Source organism: Schistocerca serialis, chromosome 9, assembly GCF_023864345.2.
Source record: "Schistocerca serialis cubense isolate TAMUIC-IGC-003099 chromosome 9, iqSchSeri2.2, whole genome shotgun sequence".
NCBI lineage: Eukaryota > Metazoa > Arthropoda > Insecta > Orthoptera > Acrididae > Schistocerca > Schistocerca serialis.
Window position 1 is genome coordinate 418010885 of NC_064646.1, and position 16764 is coordinate 418027648.

Sequence of the window (16764 nt, forward strand, 5' to 3'; positions counted from 1 at the left end):
TCATTCTGAGAGTGTATTAATTCTGTAAATATTAGCAGTCCCAGTTTACTGTAGTATATTCACCTATTTCGACATTCTCCTGAAAAATGATCAGGGTCTTGAGTATTATATTCAAATGTTTTATATTTTCTATGTTATACTTTTTTGACATATTCCGCACCCACGAGAATCATCTTATATGTGGGTCTGTTAAACGCAAACTGAACACAGTCTAATCTAATCCTACATAAACAGCTTAAAACATACGTTGGCTGCAGTAATTATGCAGAGGCGGAGAGGATTGCACAGCAAAGACTAACATAGAGAGCTGCAGTAAACCAGCCTTCGGACTGAAGACTAGAACAACAACAACATTTTATTTTGCAGAAGTGCAACGTTTATAAAAACGAACTTTTTTTAAGCGGTAAAATCATTATCTGAACTACGATACATCGAAGAAATGTAAGGGATAGTTCAATGTCATCATATAAAACATATACTTTTTAAAAAAGTCTGTGAACTGTGATAGATAGAAATACATACTTTCTATTAGTAATGAGAACGATTTTATGTATAGCAGTTATCTTTCATGCATTGAGTTTCACCATACATACATATAAGTATATGTTTATATAATTTTGTAAGCACTTCACACACTTATCACCACAAAAAATGTCCTTATCACCAAACAAAATCCATATCACCACAAAAATGTCTCTGATATCTAGCCTGTGTCAACACAACAGTTGTATTTCCTCACTGCCGTTCATAGCTAAGTAGCTTTCTGCCAATCTACAATCAGAAGGGCGCAACCAAAAACACATGGTTTCAACAGTTACTTACCATTGGAGAGAGTATGAATGGAAAGCATAACACTGTGGATGTCCTATAGAATCTATTTATTTAGCTAATTGGTTTTGGCTTAGGAGGCCACCACAGACTAATACTGTAGAAGAACCAAAATTTTTTTCTCTTAATTTATGAATATTGTTCTGTCCAGCAGAAAGAGAAGGATCGATTTAACCTTGTAAACTCTGACCAGGCTAAACACCAGATTTAAGGCACTGTAAGGAGGCTTGATCAGTCGTTCACACGCTTGTCTGCCGTGTGTTTGTAGCATTACATGCTTGTCATTGTGTCTGACTGACAGTCCAGTCCAATGTGTTTATACGCAGTGTGATTGTTATTAACGCTTAAAAACCACAGCAGCGATGTAGATGACGCTAAGACACATGGGGCCACAAACGTCAGGAAACACCCCAAAAGTTGATGACAAGTGTTGAACAAGAGATATCACCAGGTGACGTAGTCCACCCCTGTAGCTGAGTGGTTAACGCAACAGAATTTGAATCCTAAGGGCCAGGGTTCCATTCCCGGCTGGGTCTGAGATTTTCGCCTCTCAGAGACTGGGTGTTGTGTTGCCCTCATCATCATCATTTCATCCCCATCGACGTGCAAGTCGCCGAAGTGGCGACAAATCGAGACTTGCACCCGGCAAACGGTCTACCCGCTGGGAGGCCCTAGTCACACGACATTTAAAATTACCATGTGACGTATGCCGCCGCACGTGCAGCCCTTGGACCTGTCGATCCTTCCTTCATCGGTAGGGGCTGTGCATTTCATCACTCCGTTAGTCTACTCTGCTTCCGTTCTTGCATTATTAGATGATACGATAGTGCTCGCGGTACAAGACTACGATGAATCGGCTTATATTTACGAAAACAGAGCAGTCTAGCGGAGCGATGTGTAGCACTGCCCCCTGCCAGTGAGAGCAGGATCGATGAGACCAGCTGCTGCGAGGTACGTCACTTGGTGAAGTCACATGTTCAATATTTGTCGTCCACTTTTGTGGTTTTTCCCGAAATTTGCAGCCCCATGTGCCTGTAATTAAATTAGTCCTCTCAGGACCATATACGTCGCTTTGTGTGTATTTAAATGTTAATAAAAATCACCCTCTAGTATGCACTCTTCGTCACTGGCTCCGACCACGTGATGCTGGCCACCCTTTGGGGCATAGTTGGAGGGAGCCTATGCTACAGGCTCCATGATGAGTCTGGGAGACACAGCGTTGCCGAACACCTGTTGGAGCTCCCCTGCCGTCGTTACTGGGGTCGCGTCGCCTCCACGACGAGGCTGGCGGACACAGGTGGATGCAGTCGGCGACCACCTGTTGGAGCAGCGTCGTCGCCAGCTGACGTTACTGCGGCCCCGCCGCCTCCATGACGAGGCTGGGAGACACGGGGGACGCGGCTTCCGCCTGGTAGCGCCGCCAGTGTCCGCTGCCCGTGGCGTCACGCGCAGGCTCGCAGGGCGTGTCCCGCACCACATCGTCTACCGCGCCAGTGAAAACGTGGTAGTTGTACTCCGTCGTGTTGATACGGCCCAGCAGCAGCACCGGGTACACATTCGTCAGGAACCACAGCTCGTTTCGAGAAGCATCCACCTTGCAACAGACACATCAAGACATTGTGTAGTTTATACAACGTATTTCTACGGGGTGTCCGAAAAGTCTTTCTCTGATTACATAATTTTTCTCTGTTTTAGGTTCGCAGTACGTAAGTAGTGGACGAGGCGCAGTGCCCAAGAAGCCATGTTAACCAATCAGGAGGTCAGTGTGTCCTGTGGTACCATGAGACACGATCACCAACCACAGTGCAGAGGCACTTCTAGACAACATTTGGAAGGAATCCACCTGATGTCAAGAGCATTAAAGGCTTGAATGAGAAGTTCAAGAGCACAGGATCGGTTGCTGACCTTCTGAGGTCTGGTCGACCAAGAACCTCAGCAGACAGGGTGGAAGCTGTAAGGCAGTCTTTTCTACGAAGTCCGAAGAAATCGGTGCGTAGGGCCTCACGTGAATATCAGATGCCACAAAGGTCTCTCCATGATATTTTACACAAACGTGTATTGTTTCGTGCATACAAAGTGCAAATCGTTCAGGCCTTGTTGCCCAATGACAGTACACGTCGATATGACTTTGCAGTCGAAATGCTATCACGTATTGAGGACGATGATGGTTATCTCAGATGAATTGCGTTTTCCGACGAAGCGACCATTTTTGTCAGTGAAGTATTGAATCGCCATAATGTGCGCATTTGGGGTTCACAACCCCCTGGCGAGGTCATGGAGTGCACCAGAGGCAATCCAAAGGTGAACGTTTGGTGTGTGCTATTGCACGTGATGGGCCAACGGTTTGGTCTCCACGCTCTCCTGACATAACCCCATTAGACTTCTTTTTATGGGGTTTCGTCAAGGACGAGGTCTACCGAACACGTTTACCAGATCTTGAAACCCTGCGGCAACGGATAACCACAGTCGTTGAATCGATCCCTCCAGTGATGTTGGCTAATGTGTGGACGGAAATTGAATATCGCGTATATGTGCTACGTGCTACCAAGGGTGCTCATGTGGAAGTTTACTGATGTGTGAAAAGAACTTTGATAGTTTGTGAACAATTAGACACCAGTTTCATATTTGTATCTTACTTCTAGCCTGAGTTATCAATTTATGTGATCAGGGAAAGATTTTTCGGACACCCTGTATTTCACAAATTATGGAGTGTTTGAGGTACGGTGTCTTTCTCTGTAACTTACAAAATAATAAGTAAAATGAATATTTACTCTTCCTGCAGCGTTATGAACGTAGTTTATTTAGTTACTAGCAGAGAAAGCTGTCGTTGTCCAGGTATTTATTTATAGTTGTGGGTCCTCGCCCGTTCCACACAGCGTCTAGCCATGTGCTTAATGTTTATGGCGTCATATTTCCTGAAATATGCGAGGGTTGTTCGGAAAGTAAGGAACGATCAGTCGCGAAATGGAAACCACAGTGAAAATCAAAACTGTTTTCTTTGTACTTTTAGCTACACATTCCAGGCACTTCTCTACATAGTCGCCGCTCCGACTTAGACATTTGTCGAAGCGTTATACAAAATTACCAACACCATCGTCATAGAAGGCAGCCGCCTGTGCTTTCCGATGATTCTCTACACTGGTCTATAGCGCGTAGCCTGCTCCCAAGTGTTCTCTTCGTATCCAGCGTTTCATGTGAACAGAGATGATACTCAGGACGATCAATTAGGGCTGTGTTGTGAGTGATCGAACACTTTCCACCGAAAATGCTGCAGGAGCGTCTTCACTGCCCCTGCAGAGTGCGGCTGAGAATTGCCATGAAGAAGGAAGTGCGTGGCAGTTGTGTTAGGTGGGCTGCATTCATTAAGGCGAAGCCTCTCAGCGGGCCCTCCCACTTGGCGAGAGACATTGTTGTTCTAGGCACGTTTACTCGCTCACAGTGCGCTCGCAACTGAAAAGAGCGTCTTGATGCGATCAACGGACATACTAGAGACACTGCCCAAAAGGTCTGTGAAAAGCCTCGTCAGATTTTCGCAGTGGTTTTTATTTCGCGACCAATCGTTCCTCACTTTCCGAATAGCCCTCGTATGTCGTACACTGATATAATTTTGTAGGTATATTCAGCGACAGATGTGGATACTGTCTACGAAATTCGTTGCGAGTAGAGTGGGTAACAAAGAAGTAATAAATTTCAACGCCATGCATGATATGGCAGTTTTTTTACTGAAATTATAACTTCATGCACTAACAGAGGAAAAATAGAGAGCGATAAACTTTTTTTCTTTCATCATTTTGTGGCAGTTGTCAGCGAGTAAAAAGTTTGCAAAGGTTTGAAATTATGTGTAAAGTTTGTAGGAAGTAGCTAAGTCCTCTCACTCACAAGCACTGGGTGAATAAAGTCTGCAAATTCAGGCGCCGTGGGCTACGCTTCTTTTTCCTCCCCACCCCCACCCCCACTCCTTTGATAGTTGGGTGTTGCATGACAGTAAAGTGAATGCGTATGACAATGAATATATGTCCCAAGTTTGGTTGCAATCAGTCCACTGGTTTAGGAGGACATGGGGAAGGTACGTACCCAAACACACACACACACACACATACACACACACACACACACACACACACCATCCACACACACACACACACTCTTTTACTAAATCACGCACATCCACTTTTACTGTATGTATCAATTTCCAGAGAGTTACAGCAACAAGCTATAATTTTTGAAATAGAACGTTATTTTTTCTATCGAGTAGCTGACATTTATAAAGCAACTGTGCACAAATCAGTTCTGTCAATCTTAGTCAGGAATCTAGAAATGTTGAAAGTTTTGGGTGTATTCTGTACATAAAGTTGCTGGTATAACGGAACGATTAGTGTGCTCGATGCAAAGTTTGAAGTCACCTGTGTTGGTTGGCTGGGTGACATAAACAGAAGTATTAACACCGAAGCGCCAAAGAAACTGATGTAGGCATGCACATTCAAATACAGATATATGTAAACAGGCAGAATACGGCGCTGTGGTCGGAAGCGCCTATATAAGACAACAAGTGTCTGGAGCAGTTGTCAGATCGGTTACTGCTGCTACAATGGCATGTTATCAAGATTTAAGTCCGTTCGATCGTGATGTTATAGTCGGCGCTTGAGCGATGGGACACAGAATCTCCGAGGTAGCGATAAAGTGGAGATTTCCCCATACGACCATTTCACGAGTGTACCGTGAATATCAGGAATCCGATAAAACATCAAATCTCCGACATCACTGGGCCTGGAAAAAGATCCTGCAACAATGGTACCAATGACAACTGAAGAGAATCGTTCAAGGTGACAGAAGAGGGATCCTTCCGCAAATTACTGCAGATTTCAATGCTGGGCCATCAACAAGTGTCAGCATGCGAACCATTCAACTAAACATCAACGATATGGGTTTTCGGATCCGAAGTCCTACTCGTGTACCATTGACTACTGCACGACACAAAGCTTTACGCCTCGCCTGGGCCCGTCAACACCGACATTGGGCTGTTGATGACTGGAAGCATGGTGTCTGGTCGGATGAGTCTCGTTTCAAATTGTATCGAGGGGATGGATATCTACTGGTATGGAGACAACCTCATGAATCCACGGTCCCTGCATGTCAGCAGGGGGATCCTCAAGCTGGTGGAGGCTCTGTCGCTATGGTCGCAGGTTCGAATCCTGCCTCGGGCATGGATGTCCGTGATGTCCTTAGGTTAGTTAGGTTTAAGTAGTTCTAAGTCCTAGGGGACCGATGACCTCAGAAGTTAAGTCCCATAGTGCTCAGAGTCATTTGAACAAGTTTTGGAGGCTCTGTAAAGGTGTGTAAAGGTGTGGGACGTTTGCAATTGGAGTATAAAGGATCCCTGATACGTCTAGAAACGACTCTGATAGGTGACACGTATGCAAGCATCATGTCTGATCACCTACATCCATTCAAGTCCATTGTGCATTCCGGCGGACTTGGGCAATTTTGCAGGACAATGCAACACCCCACAGTCCAGAATTGCTGCAGAGTGGCTCCAGGAGCACGATTCTTACTTTAAAAATTTTAACTGGCCACCAAACTCCCAAGACATGAATATTATTGAGATTATCTAGGATGTCTTGCAACATGCTGTTCAGAAGATGTCTCCATCCCCTCGTGCTCTTACGGATATATGGACAGCCCTGCATGATTCATGGTGTCAATTCCCTCCAGCACTACTGCAGACATTAGTCGAGTCCATGCCACGTCGTGTTGCGGCACTCTGCGTGCTCACGGGGGCCCTACAAGATATTAGGGAGGTGTGCCAGTTTCTTGGGCTCTTCAGGGTAGATATGCCCCCAAAAAGAAATGTACTGGTGTCCGTGCAGGCCATTCCTGATATTGGCTGGTGTGTTTGTCCAACTACATACAGACAAGCGTCAGTTTGAAATTAAACCTTTTCCCACTATTCCACGTTGTAAGTAGACTGTCGCAGCTCCGCCAGTCTGGAACGCCCCACCTGCCTGAAGCAAAAGTTCCGTAACCCAACATGATCTTCCAATTAGATAGCAACCGTTTCCATGTTCAAAACATAAATCCTGTGTATAAAACTATACTTATTTCGAAACTAGTAATCGGAGTTTGACAAGTGAAATGTCATTGAGTTCGTCTCTTCTAGAACTACTACACTAGTAGCAGAGATGTGACCGTAGCGATCATGTTCAACGCACCTTTCACACACTGTGCTCGTTGGCTGACAGATGTAGGATTTGCTACACTGGCGAGGTATTCTGTACATTCCAGCCCTCCGGAATCACAGATCGTCCTTCGCCGAACCGAACCGAGGAAAGCACAAGACATCTTCTGACCACCTAAAAAGATTTTTCTCGGTTCGGAAAAGGACAGTCTGGGATTGCGGAGGGCTGGAATCTATGGAATACGTCGCCAATGTGACAAAATCTACTTTGGTCAGACATAGAGCACATGCGTCAGAGGTGTGTTCAACATCATCGCCAAACTCGCCTTTCGCAGCCCAGTAAGTCAGCCATTCCCTAGCATTGTATCTCCACAGAATATTCCATGGATTATTCTGTCGCGGAAAGTTTGGCCTCGACTAGGTTCTTTTGGAATTCAGTTATTAAGGAATCGGTGGAAATAAGGTAGGCGGAATATCTTCTTAATAATGGTGTCGGCTTTCAACTGGATAAGTCTTGGGAGCCGGTGATTTCTTTAATGTCTGCATGAAGCAAACATTTTATGACTAGTGACACGTCTAGCGACAGCTAATTTTATTTAGTTGACATCTGCATTTTAGCTGTGCTAGCCCGCATTCCGACAGAGAGCTCACATGTAGTGTCACTATTTCGCCTGCTCCTGCGCGTCATAGATGGATCAATATTGGTACGAAGTCAGCGACGTGATCTAGCGGTCACCTGTGCCAAATACTCCCCTGAAGATGGCTGAATGGTTGTCAGCCGAAATATCGTCGATGTCATACGGCTGGAATCTTGAAACTTCAAGGAAAAAGGAAGTAATCACTGTGTGATTTATCTGGGGAATGCTGGGGTGAGACGAAATTTGATAACTAAGGGAAGCAACGTTCGTGACTGTGTACTACGGAGAACTAGCTGAGGCACTATTGTGAAGCGGAAAGACCCACTTGGACAGCTTCCTGCGATGCTTCGTCTTGGCAGTCTTCCGGAATCTCATCAGGAGATTTCAGTGATATGCTCCTGTACTGAAAGCCTCTCACGAGCATAATCTGTTAGCACCAAAGCATGACAGTTCCAAAGAACACTCAGCATCAACTTCTCCGACGATGGTTAGATCTTTGCCATTTTAGGTGGTGATGAATCCACATGTTTCCACGGCTGGCATTTCTCCTGTCTCGGAATCATAGTGATACATTCGGCTGAGGTCCATGATGATCATAAATCTAAGGAAGTTATCTGTTCTGGCGTGACATAGCTGCACAACATTTCTGCTTCTGGCTCGGTTCCATGGACTTTGTGAATGGAATTGAGCAGTCAGTGAGGATTACCTAGTCCTGAGCATATGAAATAGAAGGACCACATATATCCACAGGTAATGGAATTGGCACATTTCAGACTATTATTAAGATACTGAGAAAGTACAATTTGTCTACGAAAAAGATAACTTACAAAGCTTCTAAATGACTTGATGGAATATTTTTGAAGTCGATGGGAGTACCTGGGGTCGCAAAATGAATAACCTATTGTGGTAGACCAGACGTGTAAGTTTCACGTGATTTCCTAGAATCGTTCAGATGAATTTCGGGATAGATTTTTTTTACAAGGATGCGGTCGATTTGCTTCCCCATCTTTGCCTAAATGAGTTACTCTCTTCCAAGGTTGTATACTGGTTTAGGTATGTTGATGTTTTGTGCTTATGGACATACCAGACAACTTCAAAAATTCCTCAAGTAGCTAAATGCTAAACACCACAGCAAAAAATTCGCAATGGATTTTTGAGATAAATGCATAAATCATTTAAAACTAACCATAGACATAGGTGATCATATTCGTACTTTCAAGATTTATACGAAACCTGACACCACAGACAGTGTAATGCCTTCAATTCTCAACACATAGTGATCCATAAACATACTGTCTTTCCTTCAATATACATCGCCTAACATCAACCCCCCATAATCAAAGACAACTTCCAAGTGGAATTAAATTCAGCCAGACAAATGCCTACCCTCCTACCTTAGTGGAGTCCATAATGCACAAAAAGCAGTAACAACAGGTACACACTCTTCTTTACCTTGTTCTCGACCCACCACCTCAAGGTTGCAATGAATGGTGCACAATTCCATGTTTGGGAAAAGTCTCACTGAATCTAGCCAGAAAGCTTAAATTCAGGAAATTTAAAACATTATTTTATATGAACAAAAGTGCTCTACACTTTTTACTTAATGATGAAGACAGCGCTCCATCCTTGGAAAAGAGTGGAATATACTAAATCACTTGTAATTGTGTCAAATTCTGTACAGGCCAGTCGGGCAGGGCAATAAGCACCCTCTTGAAAGAACACCACAGAAGTTGGAAACTTAGAAAAGGAGACTTTATTTTTGCAGACCACCTGCATAAACGAGGCCGTAGTTAGAAGGTGCAGAATGAAGTATACACCACATTCATAAAGGAAGGAAGATGAACTACCTTGATATAATGGAAATTAATAATCATATGTCCATCTGCTTCATTGTCAGTAGTGAATGACTATACATAGTTCCCTTACTCACCGCCCAACTGCAGATATTACTCATAATCCCATCCAGGCCATATTGTAAATTACCCCCTTAATCACGTGCCCCATTGTTTCCTTTATCTCAGCACTATAATTTCTCTTATCCTTTAAAAAAGTCACTGTATAATCGCAGCGGCTTCGCTTACATGCTTCAGCTCACTACATCTACATCTACATCTACATCTATACTCCGCGAGCCACCTTACGGTGTGTGGCGGAGGGTACTTATTGTACCACTATCTGATCCCCCCTTCCCTGTTCCATTCACGAATTGTGCGTGGGAAGAACGACTGCTTGTAAGTCTCCGTATTTGCTCTAATTTCTCGGATCTTTTCGTTGTGATCATTACGCGAGATATATGTGGGCGGTAGTAATATGTTGCCCATCTCTTCCCGGAATGTGCTCTCTCGTAATTTCGATAATAAACCTCTCCGTATTGCGTAACGCCTTTCTTGAAGTGTCCGCCACTGGAGCTTGTTCAGCATCTCCGTAACGCTCTCGCGCTGACTAAATGTCCCCATGACGAATCGCGCTGCTTTTCGCTGGATCATGTCTACCTCTTCTATTAATCCAACCTGGTAAGGGTCCCATACTGATGAGCAATACTCAAGAATCGGACGAACAAGCGTTTTGTAAGCTACTTCTTTCGTCGATGAGTCACATTTTCTTAGAATTCTTCCTATGAATCTCAACCTGGCGCCTGCTTTTCCCACTATTTGTTTTATGTGATCATTCCACTTCAGATCGCTCCGGATAGTAACTCCTAAGTATTTTACGGTCGTTACCGCTTCCAATGACCTACCACCTATGGCATAATCGTACTGGAATGGATTTCTGCCCCTATGTATGCGCATTATATTACATTTATCTACGTTTAGGGAAAGCTGCCAGCTGTCGCACCATGCATTAATCCTCTGCAGGTCCTCCTGGAGTACGTACGAGTCTTCTGATGTTGCTACTTTCTTGTAGACAACCGTGTCATCTGCAAATAGCCTCACGGAGCTACCGATGTTGTCAACTAAGTCATTTATGTATATTGTAAACAATAAAGGTCCTATCACGCTTCCCTGCGGTACTCCCGAAATTACCTCTACATCTGCAGATTTTGAACCGTTAAGAATGACATGTTGTGTTCTTTCTTCTAGGAAATCCTGAATCTAATCACAAACCTGGTCCGATATTCCGTAAGCTCGTATTTTTTTCACTAAACGTAAGTGCGGAACCGTATCAAATGCCTTCCTGAAGTCCAGGAATACGGCATCAATCTGCTCGCCAGTGTCTACGGCACTGTGAATTTCTTGGGCAAATAGGGCGAGCTGAGTTTCACATGATCTCTGTTTGCGGAATCCATGTTGGTTATGATGAAGGAGATTTGTATTATCTAAGAACGTCATAATACGAGAACACAAAACATGTTCCATTATTCTACAACAGATTGACGTAAGCGAAATAGGCCTATAATTATTCGCATCTGATTTATGACCCTTCTTGAAAATGGGAACGACCTGCGCTTTCTTCCAGTCGCTAGGTACTTTACGTTCTTCCAGCGATCTACGATAAATTGCTGATAGAAAGGGGGCAAGTTCTTTAGCATAATCACTGTAGAATCTTAAGGGTATCTCGTCTGGTCCGGATGCTTTTCCGCTACTAAGTGATAGCAGTTGTTTTTCAATTCCGATATCGTTTATTTCAATATTTTCCATTTTGGCGTCCGTGCGACGGCTGAAGTCAGGGACCGTGTTACGATTTTCCGCAGTGAAACAGTTTCGGAACACTGAATTCAGTATTTCTGCCTTTCTTCGGTCGTCCTCTGTTTCGGTGCCATCGTGGTCAACGAGTGACTGAATAGGGGATTTAGATCCGCTTACCGATTTTACATATGACCAAAACTTTTTAGGGTTCTTGTTTAGATTGTTTGCCAATGTTTTATGTTCGAATTCGTTGAATGCTTCTCTCATTGCTCTCTTTACGCTCTTTTTCGCTTCGTTCAGCTTTTCCTTATCAGCTATGATTCGACTACTCTTAAACCTATGATGAAGCTTTCTTTGTTTCCGTAGTACCTTTCGTACATGATTGTTATACCACGGTGGATCTTTCCCCTCGCTTTGGACCTTAGTCTGTACGAACTTATCTAAGGCGTACTGGACGATGTTTCTGAATTTTTTCCATTTTTGTTCCACATCCTCTTCCTCAGAAATGAACGTTTGATGGTGGTCACTCAGATATTCTGCGATTTGTGCCCTATCACTCTTGTTAAGCAAATATATTTTCCTTCCTTTCTTGGCATTTCTTATTACACTTGTAGTCATTGATGCAACCACTGACTTATGATCACTGATACCCTCTTCTACATTCACGGAGTCGAAAAGTTCCGGTCTATTTGTTGCTATGAGGTCTAAAACGTTAGCTTCACGAGTTGGTTCTCTAACTATCTGCTCGAAGTAATTCTCGGACAAGGCAGTCAGGATAATGTCACAAGAGTCTCTGTCCCTGGCTCCAGTTCTGATTGTGTGACTATCCCATTCTATACGTGGTAGATTGAAGTCTCCCCCTATTACAATAGTATGATCACGAAACTTCTTCACGACGTTCTGCAGGTTCTCTCTGAGGCGCTCAACTACTACGGTTGCTGATGCAGGTGGTCTACAGAAGCATCCGACTTTCATATCTGACCCACCTTTGATACTTAACTTAACCCAGATTATTTCACATTCGCATTCGCTAATAACTTCACTGGATATTATTGAATTCTTTACTGCTATAAATACTCCTCCACCATTGGCGTTTATCCTATCCTTGCGGTATATATTCCATTCTGTGTCTAGGATTTCGTTACTGTTCACTTCCGGTTTTAACCAACTTTCCGTTCCTAATACTATATGCGCACTATTTCCTTCAATAAGAGATACTAATTCAGGAACCTTGCCCTGGATACTCCTGCAGTTTACCAATATTACGTTAACTTTTCCTGTTTTTGGTCTCTGAGGACGGACGTTCTTTATCAACGATGATAATGTCCTCTCTGGTAAGCCGTCAGGTATTTTATCGTTTCGCCCAAGGGGGGGTCCCTAGTATATATTATCTGCTTTTAATTTAGGGCTTCGTAAAGAAAAGATTATTTTGTTCAGCCACATCCTTGAAACAAGTCACCAAAGATTAATGTTCAATTTATTTTCTCATAATACCAATTGTTATTTGTTATGTAGTTCATTAGTTGAAGTGTCACGTATTTTATCTTAGTTGAATAATCTTACGTCGCATGTGCAATGAAATAATTCCTCTAGTTTTACTCCTAGATCTAACATTAACAGTTCTCTCGTACTCTGTTGATGCACTTGTTTAAAATCGTTGATCTTACAAAAAGTTCACTGAACCACATATTTATCTTTGTACTTGATGAAGAGGTAGCAGTCGAAAACCGGTTTGTTAAATAAGTAGTAAATATTGTAGAATATTACATCGGCGTTGTGTGTGTTTTCATTCATAATCTCTTGCTATGTGTCTTATGATATCGACACTCTCTAAACATTAAATCTGTATTATTTAGGGCAAAACGAGTGCTCAGACGTTTATTTAGCTCATGTAAGTACGTCACAAAAACACGGAAGAAATTTCAATAATGACAGCTAATATATCCAAAATGTTGTTAAAAATGTTAATTTTCTCGGAGTGATATCTAGAAACATTCCTACACACCCGTCACATGATAAAATTGAACGTAAAATTATGCTAATTGAAATTCACACAAACGTATTCAAGTTCCGTCCATGAATCAGGCACAAATCCACCACTGTACTTGTCGAACACGTTACTGACTTTACCCCTTTATATGCTCTAAGAGATATACACAAAGCATTCATATTTTTATCTCTGACATATTTTCTTAGAAACAAATTAATAAGAGTTCCAGTCTCCGGGTTCCCATGAAAATGTTCGGGAACGTTATTTGGTGCAAGCAAGTTCTAGAACTGGAAATCCTCTCCCAAATGCTACGAACTGGAAAACCCTTTGTTCCACTCCGTGCCCTCTGGGTTTTGGATGAAATGAACTGAGCTTAATTACGATCTAAATCTCAAACAGCCCGCCATTTCAATGAAGGGAAAAGTTTAAAATGTTTTTAACTGCATGGAAAAGGACGGGTCGTAGTAAGTACAACACACAAAAAATTAGTCATCCTCAGGAGACGTACCTCTATTACTGTGTAACACCATCTCTGGTCTTGATAAAGGTCTAAATTCGTCAAGTAAGAAGGACCACAAGTTTTCTCAGTATACCATATCCAGCTGAAGCTAAGCACTGACGTTTATATCCCGTAGAGGTACCAAACTGCGTGAATGTCGATCGTTACGAGGGCCGTTCAATAAGTTATGCAACACATTTTTTCGCAGATAGCTGTCATGGAGTTTCTTTTGGATTAAAACCAGAGCATCGCAGATATTCATAGACGCTTTCAGGAGGTCTACGGAGACCTGGCAGTGAACAATAGCATGATGAGCCATTGGGCAAGGTGTGTGTCATCATTGCAAGAAGGTCGCGCAAACCTGCCAGATCTCCTGCGTGCCGGCTGTGACTCCTTCAATTCTGGAACGTGCGGACACTCTCACGTGAAGTGCTGGACGGGCCATAATCAAACACCTCGTTTCTTAACTGGACGTCTCTGTTTGCGCTTCTGACGCACTCATTTTCCAATTGTGGTACTGAGAGCTGTACGCCTGCTGGGTTTCTCGCCACCTAATGGAAAACCATAAAGAGCATCGAAGGACCATCTGCGCAAAATTGATCGAACAATTACGAGGATGACGGTGATTGCTTTTTGTCGAACATCACAGATGATGAAACATGGGTTCATCACTTCAAACCGGAAACAAAATTGGAATCCATGAAGTGGTGTCACGTCACCTCTCCTTCGAAGAAAAAATTCGAAGCTATACCCTCAGCCGGTGAAGCCATGGCGACCTTCCTCTGGGGCTCTTGAGGGGTTATGCTGTTTGATACCATCCTTTATGGTGCAACGATCAACCCTGTAATGTATTGTGCTAGCCTCCGTGACAACGCGAAGTCTCACAGAAGTTTGCGCACCCGAGAGGAGCTCACAGAACTTCATTGGAACGTTATACCTCACCCACCCAACAGCCCAATACTGGCACCTTCCAACTTCCATCTGTATGGACCACTAAAGGATGCACTCCACGGGCAGCAGTACGTGGATGATGGGGAGATTATTGATGAAGCATTGAACAGTAGGATGGTACCATGTGGGCATACGGCCCGTCCCAGTAAGGTGGCTTAAGGCCATCACACTGAACGGAGGCTATGTTGAAAAATAGGGTTTTCTAGCGAAAAGAGTGGGTAATAATGCCTATTGGAAGCCTGGATAAAACCAACCTGATTTCAGAAAAAATGTGTTGCACTAGTTACTGAACGCTCCTTGTATGTTTCATCCACTGAATCAAATCACGATTTCTCTGCGGGAGTAAGATCGGATGATTTAGTAGGCTACTCGAGGTGCAGATAATGCCTTAAGTGTTTGCCAAACCACAAAAGTTTATGTGCAGTCTGTGAACACGGCTGTTGTCATCTTGGAAGTGTCCACAGAGTCTCATCAGGGAGATGTAGAAGAAGAAACAACACTTGGTCACCGAGTATATTTAAATAAACATTGTGGTTCGTGTTCACTATAACCAGAATAAATGGGCAAAAGTCATGGTACGAACTCCTCTGACCGCCCCTCTCCCCATTCTGGAAAGCATCATAGAAACACCTCCAAAGTGAACCATGCCCCCCAGCAGGCTGTAGATTAAACGCTTTATTGGGCCATCTGTGCAGTTTGTTATTTGGATAGAGGCAACAAATTCGTCGGACCACGCTACACGCCTCCAGAAAGCTACTGTCCAGGTTCTGTATTGTTTAGCCCAACGAAAACGTACAGATGTGACCAATTGGCTACTGCAAGTTATTCGACTTTAGATGTCCAATGTAAGCAGTTCTCTTCGCAAAGTTAGCTCGAAGACTGGTGGAGATGGACTTCCAATCACTGATAGCAGCAACACATGGTTGGTTTTGGACAGATTGACAATGAGAAGGAGTGACACTAATTTCCAGTACCTTTAGATTAGGAGCTTTTTACAGCCATTGGTCTTACTCCACGTCACATGGCAGTGGTACACTATTCCTTGCAGATACTTTGGACCTTCCGTGCCAGTGCACCAACAAATCTGAAAATGTTATTAGCGGTGTGGTCATAGGGTTGTCCAAACATCATAAATCCTTGCTTCCATTCCATCGCTTCTTTATATTAACCCATCTCACGTACTAATTCCATACAACCGACTGGAACACGCACAACGCCTCAAGGGCCTGACATATTTTACCAGTTGAGGTTCTGATGATCGCCTAGTATCATTAACAAAGAGCATTACAGACAAATTTCTAAGAGCTAGTCTCAATAAGTTACAGTATGTATAGTATGTATAGTATGGTATAAACCATGTGCATAATAACTGGATAGAGTACAGAGGACATAATTATACAAGACATAACCACAGCACATAATAATACAACAAACTATAAATGCTAATATCCTCCTCAGGCATCTCAAAGAATTCTTTAATATTCATTTCCTGGGAGGCCTTTCAATTTAGTTTTCTCCTGCCAGTTTTTTGTAGTAAGGAGCTTAGGTTTGTAGAATTTTTTGCTTTTCGTATAGGAACCGTAAAGTTTTCTCTCTGCTGTGTCCTTTGGGTACAGCATGAGCGTGTTTTCTCTGATTTCCTCGAGATCTTCATAAAACCAGCAGCCTGTTACTTTTCGGTGCACTTGGATATCTAACATTTGTTACTGGTGAAGAAGAATACCATAAATCTGTATATTTCTTCAAAAAAGTTATCAAAAGCCATTTCAGCTCCCCTTCCCTCAGTTGACAGTTATATAAAAAGTCCCAATTTGCTGTCTGTCAACATAAACTCTCATGTACTCTTCCTTTTGCCCTCTTATGAGTAGCACTTTAGGTTCTTAGATTTTAATTGGTTGTCTCTTACAGAGTGTGAGGAGTAAAGGCTCGTCATCTGCCAGACCTCCTCCTGCAAGTCTGACTGTAGTGTCTTCCCTGTGTAAATTCACCATAATATCGTTTATGCAGGCATTCTTACATATAGCACAGTTATTTACTCAACATTGGTCCAATGATCT

General features: G+C 43.1%; 1 protein-coding gene across 2 annotated transcripts in view; it reads right to left on the reverse strand.

The window, feature by feature from the left end:
* Positions 1-441: 441 nt before the first annotated feature.
* Positions 442-16764, reverse strand: part of LOC126419321 (L-dopachrome tautomerase yellow-f2-like) — a 122771-nt gene continuing 106448 nt past the window's right edge. Inside the window, exon 6 of one of the 2 annotated variants that reach the window (XM_050086499.1) lies at positions 442-2422. In XM_050086499.1, the coding sequence (XP_049942456.1) occupies positions 2177-2422 (246 nt within the window). In that variant the 3' untranslated portion in view covers positions 442-2176. The remainder of the gene's footprint in view (positions 2423-16764) is intronic. The other variant, XM_050086500.1, reaches the window with a different exon arrangement.